The sequence below is a fragment of the Moschus berezovskii genome, chromosome 3, assembly GCF_049115385.1.
Source record: "Moschus berezovskii isolate FMDL1 chromosome 3, NW_MosBer_1.0, whole genome shotgun sequence".
Classification (NCBI taxonomy): domain Eukaryota; kingdom Metazoa; phylum Chordata; class Mammalia; order Artiodactyla; family Moschidae; genus Moschus; species Moschus berezovskii.
In genome coordinates, this window is record NC_142462.1 from 37896551 (window position 1) to 37917523 (window position 20973).

General features: G+C 44.2%; 1 protein-coding gene across 5 annotated transcripts in view; it reads right to left on the minus strand.

Annotated features, from left to right (window-relative positions):
• Nucleotides 1-2343: 2343 nt before the first annotated feature.
• The window catches only part of RAPGEF5 (Rap guanine nucleotide exchange factor 5), a 244339-nt gene continuing 225709 nt past the window's right edge, over nt 2344-20973 (minus strand). For all 5 annotated transcript variants that reach the window (XM_055420567.2, XM_055420566.2, XM_088833671.1 and 2 more), the window contains 4 exons: nt 20746-20833; nt 15422-15486; nt 9800-9854; nt 2344-6623 (listed from right to left, as the gene is read on the minus strand). In XM_055420567.2, coding sequence (XP_055276542.1) covers nt 6505-6623; nt 9800-9854; nt 15422-15486; nt 20746-20833 — 327 coding nt within the window. In that variant the 3' untranslated portion in view covers nt 2344-6504. The remainder of the gene's footprint in view (nt 6624-9799; nt 9855-15421; nt 15487-20745; nt 20834-20973) is intronic.

Sequence of the window (20973 nt, forward strand, 5' to 3'; positions counted from 1 at the left end):
ATTTCCTCATCCTTGAGGCAGCCCATGCAAAATGGGTGGAGGGACCATGCAGGGTGGTTCCCCAAATAGTCGCGGGTGGGACCTGCTCTAGGAACTGAGACAGTGATAAGGGGGTGCAGTGCAGGATGGGTCACCCAGGAGGATCTGGGAGTGGACGAGCCTTACTTGGGGAGGGGGTTAGGTGCATAAGGGGTCCCGGGCACAATGTGTTGGGGTGGGGAGGAGAAGAGTCCAGCCAGACTTGAGTGCTGGCTCCAGTCAGGGGGCCTGGGCAAGAAGGCAGAGTGAGGCCAGGTGGCAGCAGCCAGGAATATAATGACAGCTGATAAGATGAGGTTCACCCTCACTGTGGACCCTCCTTACCCCTGGGGAGGCAGCAGCTGGCTCTGTGCTGGAAGCAGACCCTGCTGTGTGATTCCAGGGCTTTATTCGTCTGTTTATTGCAGGCCTTCGTGTCTGCTGGGACTGTGACGTCAGCAGGGGCACCGGGCCGGGAAGGGTGAGGCGCCCTTCCGCTCTGGCCACTGCCATTCCCTCCCAGCTGAGACCCAGCCCAGGCCAACGGGACACCAAGGACCATGAACAGTTCTTACTTCCCAAATCAGCCTGGTCACTTCCTAAAACAAAACCAATTTTCTCTAGCAATTGCAGATCTGCACCAGTTTTCTTAACAGCCAGGGGCTAAAAATGATCTCCCAGATCGCTCATCTGATGACTGAATTGCTGGCTGGTTTTAGGTCTCTTGGAACTTCTCTGGTAGGGAAGAGCTCATCTCTGATAGCGAAGGCAATTCTGCCCTCCTGGGCAAATCCTGGTAGAGCCCCCACCCCACTCCCTCCAACCATCCTCAGTTTGGCTTTAAGATTCCACGCCTTTGAAAGGAGCAAGTCTCACATTGCTTATTTAGCAAATGTCTGGTGCATATTATTTTCATCTGGCATTCTTATTAGTAAGAATCAATGAATCTCCTCATGTAGAATTTCAGTTTAAAGGGGGTTACCAAGTTATTTATCTTCCCAATCTCTTTAACTCCTGGATGGATAAGTAAGAGGCCAAAATATGAAGAACTTGTATGCTATTGAGGTTTATTTCTATAGCTTGGGAGGTGCTGCTGAAGGATTTTGAGCTAGGATCTGTATTTTAGCAAAAAAAAAAAAAAGAGAAAAGAAAAAAAAAAGAAAAATCAATTTTGAAAGGGAATATTTAGATGAAAGGGAGGAAGCCTAAACAGAAGGTCACTGTAATTAATGGCTGAAGTAATGGATAGTGAGGGCCTGACCTCATGCGGGAACATGGGGACAGAGCAACTGGTGTAGAACTAGATGAGCAAGGGCTGTTGGATGTGAGCAATCAAGATAGCTCCCGTAGTTTGAACTTGGCCATCTGTCAACATACAGGGTTCTCCAGGAGAAACAGACTTACCAGATATGAGACACCACAGAGCCACGGCTGCTGTAGAACCTGGGAAAGGTCCTGCCATTGCCTGAATTCTCCCCTGTGTCCTAGAGACTGTATTAGTCAGCTGTGGTGAAATGCTGCCCAGGCAATACTAGGCCACCCACTCCCACCCCTCCATTCAATCTCAATAGCTTCTAATGAGGGTGTTTTCTCTCTCCCTCAAGTGACGCATCCTCCACCAGCTGGAGAGTCCAGTGGATGGAGACACCTCTACCTGGGCACTGTGGGTCTCACAGCAGAAGAGACATGGCAGCCACAGGCTACCTCAAAGCTTCAGTCTCCAAGCCACACAGGTCACTCCTTGCCTTTTTCACTGAACAGAGGATGACGTTTGGCCAGTACTCAATTCAACATAATCCTCCTGCAGGGAAGGATCAGCACATGCCAGAGGCCAAGCTTGACACCAATGGGCAGGATGTATGATGCTCTCGGAGGAAGGGCTAGAGAAGAGTTGGTGTGACAGTCTCATGTCTTTCCGGCCTGTGGAGCATCATTACCACCCCTCTGCTTCAGCATCCCACCCCGGCTCTTGTGCTGCAGCTGCTCCAGGCCTTGGGCATCCCCACGAGGGCCTGGAGCTTCCCTCCATGTCTGGCCTGGTTAGGGAGAGTACACCATTCCACTTGAGTGGGGTAAGGTGCTGGTGGGGGTTTTCAGACTCTGCACATCCCAGGAGAGGATGTGATTTCCAACACAGCATGTTTAGGTTCAGAAATAACTGCATAAATGATTTTGGCTTCCATGGGCCTCCTGAGAATCTCTTCACCTACCTGTAGCGCACTCTGGGTAAACGATTCTTGAGTTTCAATCTGAGCATAATATGGTACCAGAACACTGGCTGCAGAGTCCCCAAACATCACAAAGCAAGACGTTCTGAGGCGTGAATAGTGTATCTTTAACATAATCTTATATTTGGAAAAGCAGTTTTTTAAAAAAACACTTGAAAATACAAGGTAACAGTAACTTTTATATAAGTTTTCACCTTATATTGCTTGGCCATTTTTACATATAAATTATTGCTTACTAGCTTTGATAAATACACAGCACAGTCATATGTACAGAAGCAGAAAGCATGAGATATGAGAAAGAAAATACTGTTAATGGCAATTCTGGTAATTCCACAAGTGTTTCATATTTACCAGCTCTTCTAACGGTGGAAAACTACGAAGTGTAGTCCCTGAGAAGTTAGGTAGGCGCCCTGATTGCAGGTTTTCTACCTTCTAACTGTTAACGCAAGCTGACAAGGTCACAGCAGTCAAGAGTCCTTGCTTCTGGTTGACTTCATCCCAGTCTTTAATAACAGTGTAATACGAATACAATAAATAGGCTATGCAAATAAATAGTACTCTGCTAAAAAACGTTTAGTATATACAGCTTTGCTTTATATAGTACATTTTCATTTAACTTTTTGGCAATTTTAAAAAACGTTTTTCCAGCACTGGTTCTAAGCACAATGGCTCACTGGTTAATAAGCAGGCTGAAATTTTAAGGACACGTCTTTGAAGCATTTAAAAGAAACTCCGCATTAGACCACCACAGTGGATCTGATCTGCCCCTAGTTTCTGAGAAGTTCGAATTCCCTGTGCCATCCAGGGACACTTGGGATCTGGTGAGTGATGACCACAACAAAACCACAGGGCTGGGATCAGGGCAGCCGTCAAGGCCAAGCTCCAGGGATTGAAAGCCACCAACACCTTCTCTTTCACACGACTGTTTCTCCCTCCGTAGAGGTGAGTACACCTCTCCCCACAAACTGAGAGGGGTGGGCTTTTACTTTTTCCTTGTGCCTCGGAATTTCAGGTATGCTCTACCCAACTTGCTTGTGGATAGGGGTCTAAGACAATAAATTTATTCTGAGATATCAGAATAAAGTAAATGCAGGTGATAATAAATATCACTACAACCATTCAGCAATTGTACAGATTGTAACAGAAAGTGAATTTAAAAAACTGTAGTCTTTGGAGCATCAGCAAATGTGTATGAAAAAATTTAATATTTTTGGAATGGTTATGATTTTGCCTATTGGAAACTGTTGCTGGGGCTTCCCTGGTTGTTACTCAGATGGTAAAGAATCTGCCTGCAATGCAGGAGACCTGGGTTCAGCCCCTGGTTTGGGAAGATCCTCTGGAGAAGGGAATGGCGCTACCCACTCCAGTATTCTTGCCTGGAGAATCCCATGGACAGAGGAGCCTGGTGGGCTACAGTTCATGGGGTCACAAAGATTCAGACACGACTGATCAACGAGCACACTGTCCTATGCTAATTTCTAAAGAGGGCTAGTTTGCTGGAAAGCTGACAAATCCAAAGACACACAGGACTGTCTGAAAGTTGTGCTGTAGCAAAAAGAACCCTCTTAGAAGGGCTCATGCACTCCTCGCTGGTGAAGGTTGCAGATACATGAAATGTTTTAGAGTGAACAGAGATTTTGTGCAACTGTGAAAATCTAATAGAGTTGGAAAGGAGCTTCTACATCTTCCCGGTGAGGGAATATGACCTACCCCTATTAACAGGGACCCAGTTTAAATTCTGTGCAGCCTGCTCACTGGGACAACTCCAGACTTGTTAGAAAGAGTCTCATGTTAAGCTTGATCAGGTCCCCATGATCCTGCCTTGAATCCTTCAGTTCCAGATTCAGGCCTTCTTGGTGCTTCTGAAATTTCTGAGACCTGCTGCCAGAGAAACATCTTGAGACTGTTGTTAAATTTCAGGAAGATTTGGAGATTATGACTTTCAGAAGATGGGGATGGAAAAGCACTAAACAGAACAAAATCCTCCTTTCCTTTTGCTGCCCTGAGAGCCACGTGCACCCCGTGACTAGGGAAGACCCTGAGAGCCACGTGAGCCCCAGGACTGGAGGAAACAGTAGGCAAGCACCACCCTCTCCCCAGTCTGTTTCCGCTCATACCACAAGGGGGTAAACTGAATACACCCTCAGAATCTGTTCAGGCCTGATGTACATGTGGATTTGTCTGGCCATGCTCATATCTGAGCTGAGGTCCAAGAAGCAGATGCTTTGTTGAAAGAGCTCTCCACTGGAGCAACGGCAGTAGTTCTAGATGGAGCAGTATGAATCTAATGCGAATAATCACTCAAACTCTAAAACACAGAGATGATGTCAAAACAGCCTCACAGGGTCAGAATGGCTAAATGCCACTCCCTTAGAGTAAAGACCAAACTCACACTGGTGCTGTCAGCCCACACCGTTGCCAGTAATCGCCAAGGGGAGCACTTCTCCACTGTTTGATCAGCCTCGAGAGAAATCGCTTTTCCCTGGTTCTGATCTCTTCCAGCGAGTCTCATTCCATCCGCAGCTGCCTGGGGCATTTCTCCGAGTGGACCAGCCCTGGATGGTGCCTTTCTGTCAAGGCACCGTCATTTTCAGGACTGAAGGACGCAATGGGACAGACTGTCTCTCAAAGTCCTCCCCAAATTTGCTCCATGTGATTCTTTTGAGTGATCTCTCCAGGTCAGCATGGTTGCCAAGCCCAGGGAACAGTGCTGCTACGAAGGTGTCGGAAAGCACTGGACGCATCTCAGTAACGCGGTGCTGATGAGAGGAGAGGAAGCGGTTCTGTACAGGCACAGAGGAGACGAGCCAGCAGGGCTGGCCAGAGGGGCGCCAGGGTCACATGTGTGGAAATGAACGGACCTAATACGGGAAGCAGGAGCTTTGTATTTAAGCGAAGTGACAAGGATCTGGCTGGCAGGATGGATTTCAATATTGTTTCCCACAGGTTTTTTTTGTTCAAAGGTTGAGGCAAACCAGTTCATGAGAACAGCCAGAGGTCTTAACTACCGTAGGAGCCCCAATCTCTAAAAATGGAAATAAAAAGAGATCTAAAAGACTCTGAGACTTTGAGAAGAAAAAAGAGGCAAATTATAGAAAGGCCCCCTGTCTTGGTTGGGAGGTGGGCTACAGGACTTCTAAGCGTAAATCAGGCATTTGTATCTCTGGGGGCTCTTTTCATCTGCTGAAAGACAGGCCACTGCCACTACTTTATATCCCTTCTTCTTCTCCAGGGAGCGCTAAGCACTCACACATCAAATCCCCTGAAGACCCCCCTGTACTGGTGGTTCTCATTCCAGAGTGTAAGCACAAGGTGGCCGAAGAGTGAGAACACAAGGGCGCCGCCACGTGCAAGATGATGGACCTTTGTGACCCTGTCATCCCCAGAGACAGTTACAGAGTGCCCACGATGTGGCAGGCACTATACTTTTGTCAAAAATCGTACTGTATTTGAGGAGAGATGAGAGCCTGCCTGCACATGTAAAGAAAATCCCCAGAAAGTAAACAGTGAGTCAGTTTCTTAAAGATGACTATTTTTCCGTATTGGCAAAGCAACTTAGTCTAACTGACTTACAGTTGTAAATCAAGTTGTGCAGAAATGAATTTTACCCGCAAGCATACAGCACTAAGTGACTGAGCTGCTAAGAAATGCATGCCTCGACATTTCTCTTCTGGAGATTAGAGCAGGGGTGGCAGCTGCCAGTGCTCACTGCTTCCTTAGACACAAGTAGCTTTTGGTGATGTCCTAGTTTGTTTGTAACAATGGAGACCAGTCCGTCTCCATAGAAACCTAGAGATGCCATCACTGTCTTTGAATGTTCAAACGAGCTCCTACTCTGACAGCCTATAAACTGCCACCTACTGCCAGGCCAAGTAAAGCTCCCCCCGGCTCCTGTGCACTCTAACCGAGCTGTCTGGTCACCGTATGACAAGGGCGGCCTCTTCCCTTGACGCTGGCATGTCGCAAAGTGAACAATGGATTGGCTCAACATGGTGATCCTAAAAAGCCAGACTTCTCATTTCGAGCAAGTTTCTGCCTCCTCTTCTGCCGTCTCCTTTCCATAGCAGCCTCTCCCCAACTCCGGTGGCTGATATCACTTCCTGAGCACGCTCTGGCTGGCTTTGCGGTGTGCGTCTTATTGTGATAAGCTGATAAAACTCAGCAACTTTTCTCACAGGAACTTAACACGCTTGGCACTGCCATCCCCATGGCTCCAGCGCTGCAGTTCCGGGGCAGGCAAGGCAGTGTGCGGTGGGGCTCATACCCGCGGCTCGATCCTATGCGAGAGCTCGAACAGGGCTTGCTGGCTGTCAATGACGTACAGGTGATGCACGTAGGACTTCAACTCTGGGTGCTCTTTTGGAGATATGTCACCTCCTATGTTGGGGAATGGGGAAAAAGTCAATCTCAGTAAGCTATTTCTAAATACCAGTAAAACCCTGCATGAAGAAGCAGTGTAACTCCAGAAGGCTGACCCTCATTTGTCATAGTCCCAGAAGAAATGTCTGTTTGCTAATTATATAGATGCTTTCTGGGCTCAGACTAGATTCCTCAGGTGAGGTGATTAGACTGGCAAGATATATGTTTTACCAACAATGGTAGAGTGATGTCTCCTCTCATGATATAGTATTTAGTGGTTGTTATGATCCTCTCCCCAAAACAGGAAACAGCACAGACTTGGCAGGTGAGTGGCACAGCAGGACCGGAGTCCAGACCACAAGGCCCCCAGGTCCATGGTCTTGGCTCCTGACTAAATGGCCTTCACAGGCTCTTGTATCGTAGGCTGAAACTGTCAGAAATCACTGCTAATCTGGTGACTGCATGGACACGTTTTTTTTTTTTTTAAGTATTTCATATAATCTTTCGGTGTCCTCTTTTTTTGGAGGGAGTGCAGGATTTAACGGAGAAGGCAATGGCACCCCACTCCAGTACTCTTGCCTAGAAAATCCCATGGACGGAGGAGCCTGGTAGGCTGCAGTCCATGGGGTAGCGAAGAGTCGGACACGACTGAGCGACTTCACTTTCACTTTTCACTTTCACACATTGGAGAAGGAAATGGCAACCCACTCCAGTGTTCTTGCCTGGAGAATCCCAGGGATGGGGGAGCCTGGTGGGCTGCCGTCTATGGGGTCACACAGAGTCGGACATGACTGAAGCGACTTAGCAGCAGCAGCAGGATTTAAGGGCTCAACTGAGTGAACAAACATGGCTGAAGTGAACTGAAGGTCTGGTTAACAGGCAAAGCTGGTTTAGGAAGTGTGTGGATGGGCTGACACTGGCCCAGCTAAAGACAAGGCAAGGGGGTTCCTACTCCCTAACGGCCAGCAGACAAAGGGCCACAGAGCCTCTGGCGTACTGTGAACCCTGCATGCCGTGCTGCTGGCAGCTGTGATAAGGAACCAGAGATAAAGTAGCCTGGACAATGGGACAGGCCCACTTCCGTCAAAAACAAGCAAACAAAAACCCCCTCATGGCCTGTGGAGATGGGCTGAGCTACATTCCAGAGAGACAAGGTAACTGTGAGCCTCCATGATCCATGGGGTTTCAGATGGAGAAGCAGGGGGTAAGTTCAGCTTGAGCAGAAGGAAAAGGCCCTCAGGAAGCTGAGCATTCTAATGAGAATTTTTTTCTCTTGTGGAAAACCTATTTTTCCCCTCCTCTGTGACAAATATGTTTTCTATGGAAATAACTTGAGGCGTGCTTGTAGTCCTTAGGTTTAATAGAAACAAGGCTTTCCGGTTCAACAAGTAAAAGCACCAAGAGTTAAAAGTTTTTACCATCCTCCTTGTTTGGTTTAGAAAACATGATGCTCCCAAGATAATTTTGTTGTTAACTTTCCAGTCTTAAAAAGATAGCAAGAAGAATGCTTCCAACCATGATGCGTGACCCTTGCAGGGCACTCTATAATTCAAAGTGGCTTTCCAAGTGCTGACGTCAGTTAACCCTGCCTATATAAACTGTCAAAATGAATTTAGGTAATTCAGTTCCAAACTTGATTTTTAAAGATAGGTAAATACAAAACACCAAATGGTCTGCCAGTTATTTAAACTTCTCCTTTGCTTTGTGCCTTGCAGACTTATCCTCTGGTGATGGGAGGTTGATGGCAAGGTCAAGGCCAGCCACACTGCTCTAACCCTCCTGCCCACACGTGCAGTGTATATAGACCAGAAGCCCTTGGCAAGTGAGACCGAGGTCCCAGAATTTGCTGAGAACCCATAAATGCATGGGAAGCAAAGGAGGGTGAAAGAAATACAGATCCTTTACTCATCAGCAATATTATGCTTATACATTTGAATGAATCTCCATGACAATGTTCTTAACTATCTCTATTAAAACTGCATTACACTTGAGTAGTTAATGGAGAATTATATAAGCATGTATCAAATAATATTTGCTGATGTGAACATTTAGAAGATTAGGTCCTGTATTTATAATTCTCTCTTTCAAGTAGAAATTTTGTACTTCACACAGAAGTTCAGCTGCTTTGTTGGAGGACAATAAAGCTACTCAAGACTGGCAACAGAAAGAAAATTCTTAAGAGTATGTAACGGAAAGAAAATTCTTAAGGAATATGTACCAAAGTGTTAGCAATATTTTCCTTAGGAAGTAGGACTGTGATCCTTCTACTTTAGAGCTCTGTATTGTTGAAAAACATTGGTTTACAATGAGTATGTATTACTTAAAGTTAGGTTTTACTTAGTGGTCACTTCTGATTGATTTATAATTATGAACTCTGTCCTTTAAAAAATAAAACAAAACTGCCTTTTTATCTCTAAAGTCTGTGCAAGGTGAAGAAAAGGGTACCAGCCAGGAGGTCTGCGGAACGGCCGAGTGAGTCAGCGTCTTGGAGCTGGGGTCTTCTGTTCTGCATCCACAGAGTCAATAATCTCCATTCACTAGCCCTGGGGTCAGGATTCCACTGCCCACGTGAAAGCTCCCTGAACTCTATACATTCCGATTTCCTTCCTTCCTGCAATATCTTAACATCATTTAAACATAATGCAAATTATTCCTGAGACTTGAAACAAATATTCCTACATACAGTAGTCTCAGTGGGGAATCTACAAAAGTGCTCAGAAAAAACACTGTTTCAGTGAAAGGAAGCTCCAGAAAGGAAGTTTTCGCTGGAGAGGAGAAAAGATTCTGGAAGACTGCTTTGGGCACTTTTACAAACTGTATTCCTATTCCAGGGAGGCTCCAGGCAAGGAGGTGAAGGACAGGGTAACTCCTGATAAACCCACAGGTCATTCTGAGCCAGAGGACGAACAAATAAGGCTTTCGGGGGCAGGTGGTGGAATGGGAGCTTCCGATAGTTGTAAGTCACGCTGTACAGTGCCTGCTGCTGGGGCAGGATGAAGAGCTGCCACTTCTTCTCTTACTCTCCATCCCAAACATGCAGTGATGAAAAGGAGAGAACCCAGTGCATGCATATGATGTGAATAGTATATTTTACCACCTGTTTAAATTCTCTATCACCAAATACTTGTGAAATGGCCACAGTCTGTACCGATGTATGACAAATGAACATGCCGTAACCAGCTTCAACGACTCACCAAACTGGTTAGTCCTGCAGTGTCTCAGGGTTCGGACAGTGTCGGCGATCATATGCTGAAAGGCAGGAGAGGAAACACATCAGTGGAAGGGTCATTTCAGGTGTTGCTGAAGTAGGAGTGCTGCAAGGCTGAATAGTCTAACACCACTGGATGTAAACAGAAGAGTTGCATTCGGTGCTAGACCTAGCTTTAATTGAGTATACTGAGTTTGGATTACAAAAGAATATCCAGACCTTGTGTGCGGAAATAGTGGCTCTCAACCCCAGCTGCGCAGATTCTAACCAAGACTTGGAAAAACATACTTGAAAGAACACAGCACAAAACAACCTACTTACCATGAGAAAATACCTGTAAATACTATGACTGATAAGGAGTTAATATGCAAAATATATAAAGAGCTCATATAACTCAACATCAGGAAAACAGACAACCCAATTAAAAAACGGGCAGACGACCTGAACAGACATTTTTCCAAGGATGACATACAGATGGCTGACAGCATATGAAAAGATGTTCCAACACTGTTAATCATCAGAGAAATGCAAATCAAAACCACAAGGAGATATTACCTCGCACCTGTCAGAATGGCTAACATAAAGACCACAAACATTGCTGAGGACATGCAAAAAGGGAGCCCTTGCACACTGTTGGTGGGAATGTAAATTGGGGCAGCCGCTATGGAAAACAGTATGGAGGTTCCTCAAAAAACTAAAAACAAAACTATCATATCCAGTAATTTCACCCCTGGGTCTATATCTGAAGAAAATGGATACTAATTCAAAAAGACATATGCACCCCACCATTCACAGCAGCATTATTCACAGTTGCCAAGGCAAGGAAGCAACCTCAGTGTCCATCAGCTGGCGAGTGGGTAAAGACACCGTGACATATATACATACATACAATGGAAGGCAACTCAGACACTAAAAAGAATGAAATTTTGCCATCTGCAACAATATGGATGGACTTGGAGGGTATTATGCTAAGTTCAATAAGTCAGAGAAAGACAAACACTATATGATATTACTTATATGTGGAGTCTAAAAAATAAACTAGTGAATATAACAAAATAGAACAGATTCACAGAAACAGTAAACTAGTGGTTGGTCACCAGTTGGGAGGGGAAGGAGGGAGAGGCAAGATAGGGGAAGGGGACTAAGGAGTACAAATTACTACACATAAAATAAATAACCTACAAGGATATAGTACAACACAGAGAACATGGCCAATATTTTATAACAACTATAAATGGGGTAGAACCTTTAAAAATTATGAATCACAAAGTTGTACACCTATAACTTATATACTATTGTATACCAACGATACCTCGAATAAAAGAAAAAATGAATATTTAAAAAGTAATATATTAAAAAAATGCAGCATGTCCAACCTCGGCCTACCTGTCCACATGTGCTTATGCTTTCACTTCAGAAGTTTCAGCTCCTCCCCATGAAGTCTTTCTGAGGTCTCCCTTCTGGACTCGGGAGGCTCCATTCTCAACCTCCCCACTGCTCTGTGTGCAGTGTTTCCTGGCCTGTGCTGTTGTGACCAGGACGGGACTTTTCTCCTCCTCTAGACCAGCTACCACAAGAGGGCCTTGTGGACCCAGCGCCTACCGTACAGCTCATATGTAGTCTCACACACACCTGCTCAACGGAGGCAGGAATTGTGTGGAATCAAAGACTCAAGAAACTCAAATGGTGATAGGAAAGGGGATGTTTATGAAAGACGAACATCTTCTAAAACATCAATATCTTTACAGAGACTGTTCCCTGCTTCTTATTTACATTCCCTTTCGTAGTCTTCAGTTCTCTGCTTTAATTTCTAAAGTTTTCTCCATCTCCAGGAAAAGGCTTCTCAAGCTTGCAGCTCCTTCCTGCTGACGAGACCCCCTGTCTCAGCCTTGCGCACCTGCGCTGTCTTCCAGCTCTCTACCACAGTCAGTTTCCCACGGTAAAGGAAAGACAGCATTTAGGACGAGACCAGTCTCCACTACACTTCCTCCTGTGCAGGTGGCAGAATAACCTCCAAACATCTGCATCCTGTTCCAGTCCTCTGCAAGTCTACAGTGACTCCACACTGTTTCACACAAAATTCAAACATCACCCTATAATTCCAGAATCAACATTATTCATAATCTGGTCCTCCCAACCTTCCTAAATGGGTATCATCTTTTTCTTAGTAATTGAAATATAGTTGATTTACAGCATTATAATAGTTTTAGGTGTACAACACAGTGATTCAAAATTTTTATAGATTAAACTCCATCTAAAGTTATTATAAAATATTGGCTATATTCATCTGTGTTATATATCTGTATATAGTATTTATTTTATACACAGCAGCCAGGACCTTGGGCCATCATTTTTCATGTCCTGCCTACACACACTGAACACAGGGTAATCTATAGACAGCAAACCCTCAGCAAATTATGGCTAACATAATAATGTTGACACTAAAACAATTACTTAAAATTCAGCAGACCTCCAGAAGCATTATCTGAATATGACCTACTTATTAAATCGTTCTCATGGGCTGCATTTCTATTGTATTTCTACTCAATAGTGGAAAAATTAAATAGGACAGTGATTACAGCAGCAGCCCAAGTTGCATCTGTAAAGGAAATGAGACCTGACTCATGTCTGCGAATGCATTGTTAAATTTCCTTCCCCCAATTTTCCCACTATTCCCAGGACCGTTCTCTCGCTGTTTCAAGGGATGCCGTCACCTTGATTGCTACCATGTGCCATGCGCACAGCTGATGCAAGGCGGGTACTCAGGGCAGCACTGCAACCTGAGCCCAGATCGCATCTTCAGGTTTTCCGAAGCGGGAGGGAAGAGCTACGATAAAGGATGATGTCTTCACATTGAGGGATAAAGAGAAACATAGAAGAATGCATTTTTTTTCTTTATTATTTAATGGTTTGAGGCTGATACATTTGGAGCTGCTGAGGCAGAAAGGGGAACAATAGAAAACTTATTACATCCAGTGAAGCACTTCTGAGCCTTCTCTGTTCTCTGACCTAATGTGTTGGCCGGGATCAGCCTGATAAAGATAATACACTGAATTATCTGCTCGCTGGCTAATATCCATCATGAGGAACTGGCTTCCCACAAGTTAATCCATTTAGGGTCTACTGGTTCATTATTGTGAAAGATGATGCTATTTTAGCTTAAGTGAAACCCTGTCTTTTGTGAAGAAACATGCTGAAACTACTGATTCTAGTAGGAAATTCAGTTTCACTCTCTGGCATCCCAGTATAACATAGGGCTTTATACAATGTGAAATAGTGTTTTGTCCTTCCAGAAAAAAATTCTGACTTCACCCTGAATTCTCTGTGCAAGGAGGGGGTCAGCATGGGACACGCTGTTTCTTAAGTGCCATCTGCTTTGAGGACCAGGAACTCAGTGACGCTACAAAACCTGCTCCCTTTAGAAGTGATGTGCTAGCTGAGTACATGACGGGTGCCCTGTGCGCCAAGGGCCTGCTGCACACATGCATAACTGCGCTTATCTTCCAGCCATCTTTTTAGTAAGAGTTCACTTCAAGAATTTAAAATTTCAAATGAAAGATTATCTGTGTATACCTTGTCATTTCATTAAGCTTTATTAAAATATTAAGGCTACAAACAGTTATTGACCCTAAGAAAAGTCCTGTTAGTCAGACTTCATTTCAGGTCCTATGGCCAGTCTGAAGTCTTGTCTCTGTGAAAGCGAGATCCTAGACTGTGTTGGTTGGCATTAAAAGGATTCTACTGGAAAAAGCCGGGGAAGACCAGAGACACTGGTCAGAATGAAACAGAGAGGGTGCAGGAAGCTTTCCACTGCTCTTTCCAATCTGTGCATTTTTCAAATTGTTCCCTCACTTGGATAGCTCCATCTGAGAGGAAATGACACAATGAACTTGAGTCACTGGTTCCCTTTGGGAAGAAGGTCAACCACCAGCCTACCTTTCACCACAGACAACACTCAGCGTATACTGAGCACCTCCTGCTCTCCTGTTCCCTATGGGTTACTCAGGGTGAAGGGTACAAGACCTTCAGAGGAAACGCCACTTGGCGTTTCACACCTTGTCCCTCATCTTCACACACATTCCCCAAAGCTTATTTGGCGTTCTTAAGCAGAGGTGTGGGCCAAGATTTGAAATAAATATTGACCAGCAGCTTCATACTCCTGTGGTCATTTCACTAATATCAAACGCTGGAGACAACCTGCCAACAGGCTAGCGTGTTGGTGCCTACAGTCTAAGGCCACAAATAGGCCCTGGTATCTTCAGAACATTACTGGGTGACACAGAACAAATCTCTAAAAAATAATACTTTTAATACAAGAAAACTCAATACTTTAAGTATCTATTTCAGGCTGAGTTGGTCTGACTGAAGTATCTAAAATAACTGAGCTCAATTCCAAAGCACATAGTGCCGGGAGAGACTTGAGAAGTTATGGACGTGTCCACTTAAAAACTAACGACCCAGAAAGCGATCATCCTCAAATTACTAAAACAGAGCTATGGCCAGATACCCTAAGATGTCGGTCTTCCAGATCCCAGCTGCTTGGGTTTTCAGGTTGTACAGGAGCTGCCTGCACTGACCCTGTGCCAGCTCCTCCCATGTGAGTGAGTTAACCTCACAGTTAGAGCTGGGCACCTAGGAGGCAAAGGTCAGAGGCTAAACCTTGTTTGGACTCATCACTTGGTACTGTTTTTTGATTATGGTCCATGGCCCCCCAACTCACTCAACCTTCTCTCAAATGCCTGACCTGGTCTCACAGGGAATCAGGGGCCCATTCCTGAAAGAGTTCACACGAATCCATTACCATTACTAAAAAGGTCACTCAAAGGTCAGGGTCTATGGACAGGGGTCACTGATATCATCTTTAATCATGCATGGCAGGCTCATCTCTGACACGAAAGTTCATCTGTCAAACAAATCCATTCTTGTAGTCAACAGGGTCTCCTTGGAGCAGTCCTATTTCACAGTTGCTCAGCCCTTACAGGAACTCCGCCTCTGCCCTCAGCCGGTGAGAAAGGCTAGGAGGAGCCTACTGCATGACAGAGCACCCAGGAATGTCCATGAAGAGGCATTTCAGGAATGCATTAAGAAGGGGCTGGCTGGGGACCCCCTTCTCATGGCTCACTTTCTCACTCTGCATGAGGTGGTCTCACATAGCGGTACCACCTGCCCACAGGTTGATAAATGGGTGGTCCCTCCTCTCCCAGGCAGACCCGACAAATTCCACCTTCATAGCCATGAAGGACATACCTCCCCAGGGGGAGGAGCAGTGCTTGCCAAGACACAGGCAGACGCCTTAAAAGCCACAAGGCTCAACCTGCCGACAGGAACCTTACCACTTTAGTTCTAGTTCAGATACATACATTCAACCACTGATGTTAATCTAATGAAGTTCCATTTTCAAAAATAAAAAGCAAATGTTCATACTTCGCTCTCAAAACCTTGGCAGCACCCTTCACTTCTTTTTAATTGGGATGCATTTTATTGACAGTGCATAACATACAGCAAATAAATCACCACCAGTTCAGCAGAGAATGTCGTCTCTCAAAGCAAGGAAAGTACGCATTTCCCTTACAGTGGGTAAAAAGAGAAATAGTGAAATTTTACATACCAGTTTTTCAAAGTTGACAAGATTATCCAGAAATGTTTTATTTCCCTCATGAATAAACGTTACATCTGAAAATTAAAAACAAGAAGATGCATGTACCATTAGGAATAGGTCATGAGTCAGGACTTGAGAGGTGCAGATGCAGTGCAGCTTATTAATTTTTCTTAAATATTACGGATTATTTCATGCATTAGGCCAGACAACTTGGAACTGCATCTGTACAGGACACAATGTGAGAGGGCATGATTTATGTGTGTGGGGAGAAAACATTTCAGCATTCATACAAGTGTGTATCTTGCTCTTACATTGTAGGCTTTGACTTCAACCCACTTAACATAAGCTAACACTACTCTACAACTTAACTGGTCCATTATGTTTTTAGGCCAGAACAGTGAGCAGAAAAGAACTGAATACCCAGAAACAAAAATTATTTTAATATTTATGTATTTGCTTTTTAACAATCCCTGGTAAAGTGAATGGGGTCTGCGTTACTTAAAACATCAAGGTTTAGATGTGGATGTTTAAACTTAGATTTCTGGTTCTAAAAACCAGGGCTGGCGTGGTTATCCAAAGTGAGTGACGAAAGAGACAGGTTAGAAATGGCGAGGTTTCTGGGTCTATTCAACCACTGGAAAGCAAGTGTCACTGATGAAAACTATGTAAGGAAGGTAGGATGAAGCTGCATTGTCAGAGGAAGGGAATGTGGCATTTGATTTGCACCTCACTGCATTTGAAGTGACAGGAGACATTCAAATAAGAATCTCCCTTTGGTTGCAAAAATTATTGGAATGCTTCTTCAAAAGATGGAGACTAGCAACAATGACAGCTGCTAAAGCTCCAAAAGGGGGATGACTTATAAAAACTCAAACCAGAGGGTGAGTGACTGAACATTAGGGAATCCTCACAGACAAGAATCAAAGAAATATACTACAATTTAAAGAATGTTCAAATAACCATGTTATATCACAGACAGGGAGGGCAAACCAAATGAAAACCATTTTCAAAAATCTTCTTAAAATAACATGATATAAAAGAGAGAAATGAACAGATTAAATTCCTCTAACTAGAATGGGAAAGTATTTGCATTTAGTCAAGACTTTGATTCTGCTAGTCCCTATGGGGTAATTTGGAGAAGGCAATGGCCAGCCACTCCAGTACTCTTGCCTAGAAAATCCCATGGATGGAGGAGCCTGGTAGGCTGCAGTCCGTGGGGTCGCTAAGGGTCGGACATGACTGAGCGACTTCACTTTCACTTTTCACTTTCACACATTGGAGAAGGAAATGGCAACCCACTCCAGGGTTCTTGCCTGGAGAATCCCAGGGACCGGGGAGCCTGGTGGGCTTCCGTCTATAGGGTCACACAGAGTCCGACACGACTGACGTGACTTAGCAGCAGCAGCAGCATGGGGTAATTATGAGGCAGGTGCTCAGGAAATTGGCCTGCAACACACTTAGCTGCTGAGCTTTAACTGGCCACCAGGGGGAGACACCAAAACACACAATACACTAATAGAACCCTTTTCTCAAGGCATCCTTTATACACAGCTTCCACCGCACTGGCCTGCAAGGTTTTCCTAAGCTGTTTTTCTTTCTTTCCTTTCTTTTTTTAAACTGATGTCTGAGCAAGAAAACAATTCACCATTACACAGTCATCTGACAAGCTCTCTGGTTATTTAATTATCTTTCACTGTTTTACTTTCAGAATAGAATTGCAAGCTTTATATCTCTGACACAGTATTTAGAGAAAGAGCAGCCGACACAGCTAACTTGCATTCTTTCTGTATAGCAAACAAAGCACTGCGTGCACAATGTTTACTGTAAACACCACCTAGGAGCCTGGTATCTCCTCACTCCCAGAGAATTCAGGTTACAAATGCCCTGTCAGAGTTCTTGGACCACTTCCCCAGTGTTCCAAGGCTTGTCATCCCCACCCTCTGCTCCCAAGATGAGGATCATGACATAGCTTATCTTTATCATCAGTGTCAGACATGGCACTAACTCATTTAATACTCACAAAAGATTATAAGGTAAAGTCAAGCCGGAAAGAATGTGAAGAAACAACAGTCCAAAGACGGATGGAGCACGGCTGGCTCACGACCACAGCTCTAGTCTCGGACCCGAGCCCGGCGGCCTGCTCCCTCTCGCCACGGCGCCTCTCTGGAACTCGGAAGGACTCAGACATTTCTTATCATCTGTTCCAGTCAATTTGCCGAATTCACGGGATGTGGGGGCCTCTGCAAATTGTACTGCTTCCTTCGTCACTCATTCTGTCTCTTCCCTCTCCTCTGCCTGGGCGGTCTTGCTTATCCCCAGCTCTCAGGGACTTGTCGAGGTCAGCACACGAGGAAGGAGGCTTTACTGAGGGTGGGGGCCGGCAGGCTGATGCTGGCATGAGGATGAGGCAGGCAACGTATGTCTGGCCAGGAAGGGAGAGGAGAGGGGCTGCTGCCTGGGAGAAAGGGGGTCAAAATGGCTGCAGGTTTTGATGCAGGTGGCTGACAAGTGTGCGATTAGGAAGGTGTGAGAGAGATAAACCAATAGGTGGTTGAACTCAAAATCTGGAGTCTTACAACCTAAGTCATGGGTGGGCTGTGAAGCAGTTGAGGGTAGCCACCAAGTGCAATGCCAGAAATGAGTACCTGCCAGACCCCTTTATCTGGAAACACCCAAACATGTTCCTAACATTTCATATAACAGGACTGGGGGTGAAATAACTCCATTTGAAGAGATGGCAAGTGAAAAAGAGGGAAAAAACATGGATGCACCTCAATCTTCCTCTTATTTACACAACTCCACAAATCTGCCCTTGAAGATACAGATACAACCTCAGTTTAACTTCAGACACCAGCTGACTATTCACTCTACTCCCCAAACACCATGACACAGATTATTCAACTGCTTTTGATCTTCAGCTCAGCTGGAACCTTTTTTCATCACTTAGGGTTTCCTGTTCACTACTTTCTGAACTGGACTCCACAGTATGGGGAAAGTAAATCAGAAGTGAGAAATTCACTGGCAAATAGAAAAGCTGATAGCTGGAAGCATTTTTAGGGTATGCACTTACTTTGATAACCTGCATGTTACGGGGAACTGACTCTCTCAAAAAATGAAACATGGGAGCCCGAATCCTTCCTAATACCGAAGGAGTTTAATTTGGTCTCTTTCTCTAAACAAAAGCAATCCAAAGCAAGAGGCACAAGAGAAGAGGGCTGGGAATTTTCATGAAAAAGTTGCTTGTTCTAAAGTAGTTTACTGCAAATTTTAAAATAATTTTGCAGTTACTAAAGCTAAGAATTAATGTTGCATATGTTTTCCAAAATGTCTTACCACAGATGTGATATATACATATATTTAAAAGCATCATCCTATTTTTCCTTTTGAAATTATTTCAGACAAAAATAGTAACTTTACATGCAATAGTGTGCCAATATTATGTATTTTTATAATGACACAAATTAAGATAAAGGAAAAACAAGTGAGCTTGTTCTTAAAACTCAAGAGCTTCCAGTGGGAAAAAAGGGGGCAAAAGTTTAATTTGCTAGAATGAATGAGACAATGTATTTTCAGTGGAAAAAAGAGAAATTTGTTTTGCTGCCAACAAAGAGGTCTAGATAAACTCAGTAGAGCAGAAAATTGCATCCAAGCTAAGACATAAATGTGAGGCACCTGAGTGCATTAAATATTTGGGGGGAAAACCCACCACTATATAGCAGAAGGCTCAGCTCACATCTAAATTAAAGGGACAATGTTGACTATTTTCTCCTCACCTTAAAAATATCTATTGTTCCAAAATTTTGTCTTTCTAAAATCAATTCCTTTCCCAGGTCTGTCTTCCTTTCCTATTTTTCCTATTTGTGTCTACATGATTCTAAGCTTTACTTCCCACATGCCACCACTCCCACTCTCCAGCTGGTGCTTTATTTGAAATAAAAATCGCAAGCCTGAATAAACTTATCTTAGAAATAAAAATGAAGAAGCAAATGAACTTTTTAAAGTTGTTACTCTGGCTTTACAATCTTTCCTTATTTCATCCATTTGCAGTTCTCAGAATCTTCTGAGCTTGAGGGAAGCAGTCCATGGGCTTCATTGTCCTAATTGATTTAACGTATTACTGTTTCACAGAAATTCTTGCTTTATATAGATGAAGACTAGATAAACAGCTGCAAAAATGCACAGCAACTCAAAAGCTCTCCAAGCTCTGGCTGTTCTCAAGAGAAGCCGAAAAGGTTTATTTTCGGCTTTACTGCCAGTGGGACTGGTGATGAGGGGAGGCAGCAGAGGACACGGCCCGGCCAGCCAGTTCCCAGGTACTTCATTTTCCAGGCAATTCCACCACACTTACAAGTATAGGCGCTGGGGCCTGACCCAGCAGAATGTATGAGCCTCTGAAGGATGCAAGCAATATAAAAGAGTACTCCTATAAAAATACCTTGAAAAGAATCAAAATAAGACCAAGAGAAATGACCAAATCCCTTGTCCTGGAAAGCACACAGGTGGGATGTATACTAAATGTCAGAAGCATGGGCTAGATGAAAACAAACTTCCCTTTCACTAATCCCCTTGGCTTGAAAGAGACTGTGAAGATCTCATTAATAAGTTTAACTAACATGTTTCATGGAGAAGGAAATGGTAACCCACTCCAGTATTCTTGCCTGGAGAATCCCATGGATGGAGAAGCCTGGTAGGCTACAGTCCACGGGGTCGCAAAGAGTCGGACACAACTGAGCGACTGAACGGAACGGAACGGAATGGAACGGAACATCTTTCATGATGACTGATCTGCTGCTCTACAGAAGAGAAGTTAGTCGACTAACTTGCAGCTATCACATACTATCCCAACTGGATTCACTCCTGGAAAGAAGAAAGTACATTCTCTACCAGAACTTTTTATACATGACACTGCTTGTGTTGACCGAAGGTTTTTCTCACACAGCAGCAGGCCATGGGCTGAATCTCTAAACAAAGAACATAACTGATCACCACTTGGATTCTTCATGCCAGCCTTATTCTTGGTTGAGTTAAGTGGACTGTAGAGTCAAATAAGACAAGGCTTACCAGCAGAATAAAGCGAAAACACAAACAGTTCCAGTGCCGAGTTTTGTGAGTCAAGTGAAAACACTTTGATGTCTGCTTAAGAACAATTAAGGATTTCAGGTGTCTCAGAAAGAAGCAAACATGTGAAAAACAGTCACAAGCCAACAGTTAGGTTGGAATGACAAAAATACTTTGAAGAAATAAACTGGGGTTCCTTTCCTTGCCCTCCGTAGTCAGAGCGATAAACTTCTGGAAGATGGAATTACATGCCATAAAAGACGGGTAATTGTTACCTTTGAGCAGCAACGGCATGAAGGGGATTTTGGGTGGCTTCATTTTCTTGAATGTGTCTCGGTAGGCTTTGTGATTCAGGGATGGATCCTGCCGAACCAAGCAGATTACAAAGAGAAAGAAAAATCAATGTGCTATAGAAACAGTTCTAAATCTACTTTCACTGCTACAGTTTGAACATGATTTAGATATAGAGTGGTTCTTCCTAAGAACAAAGTAGATAAAGGTTT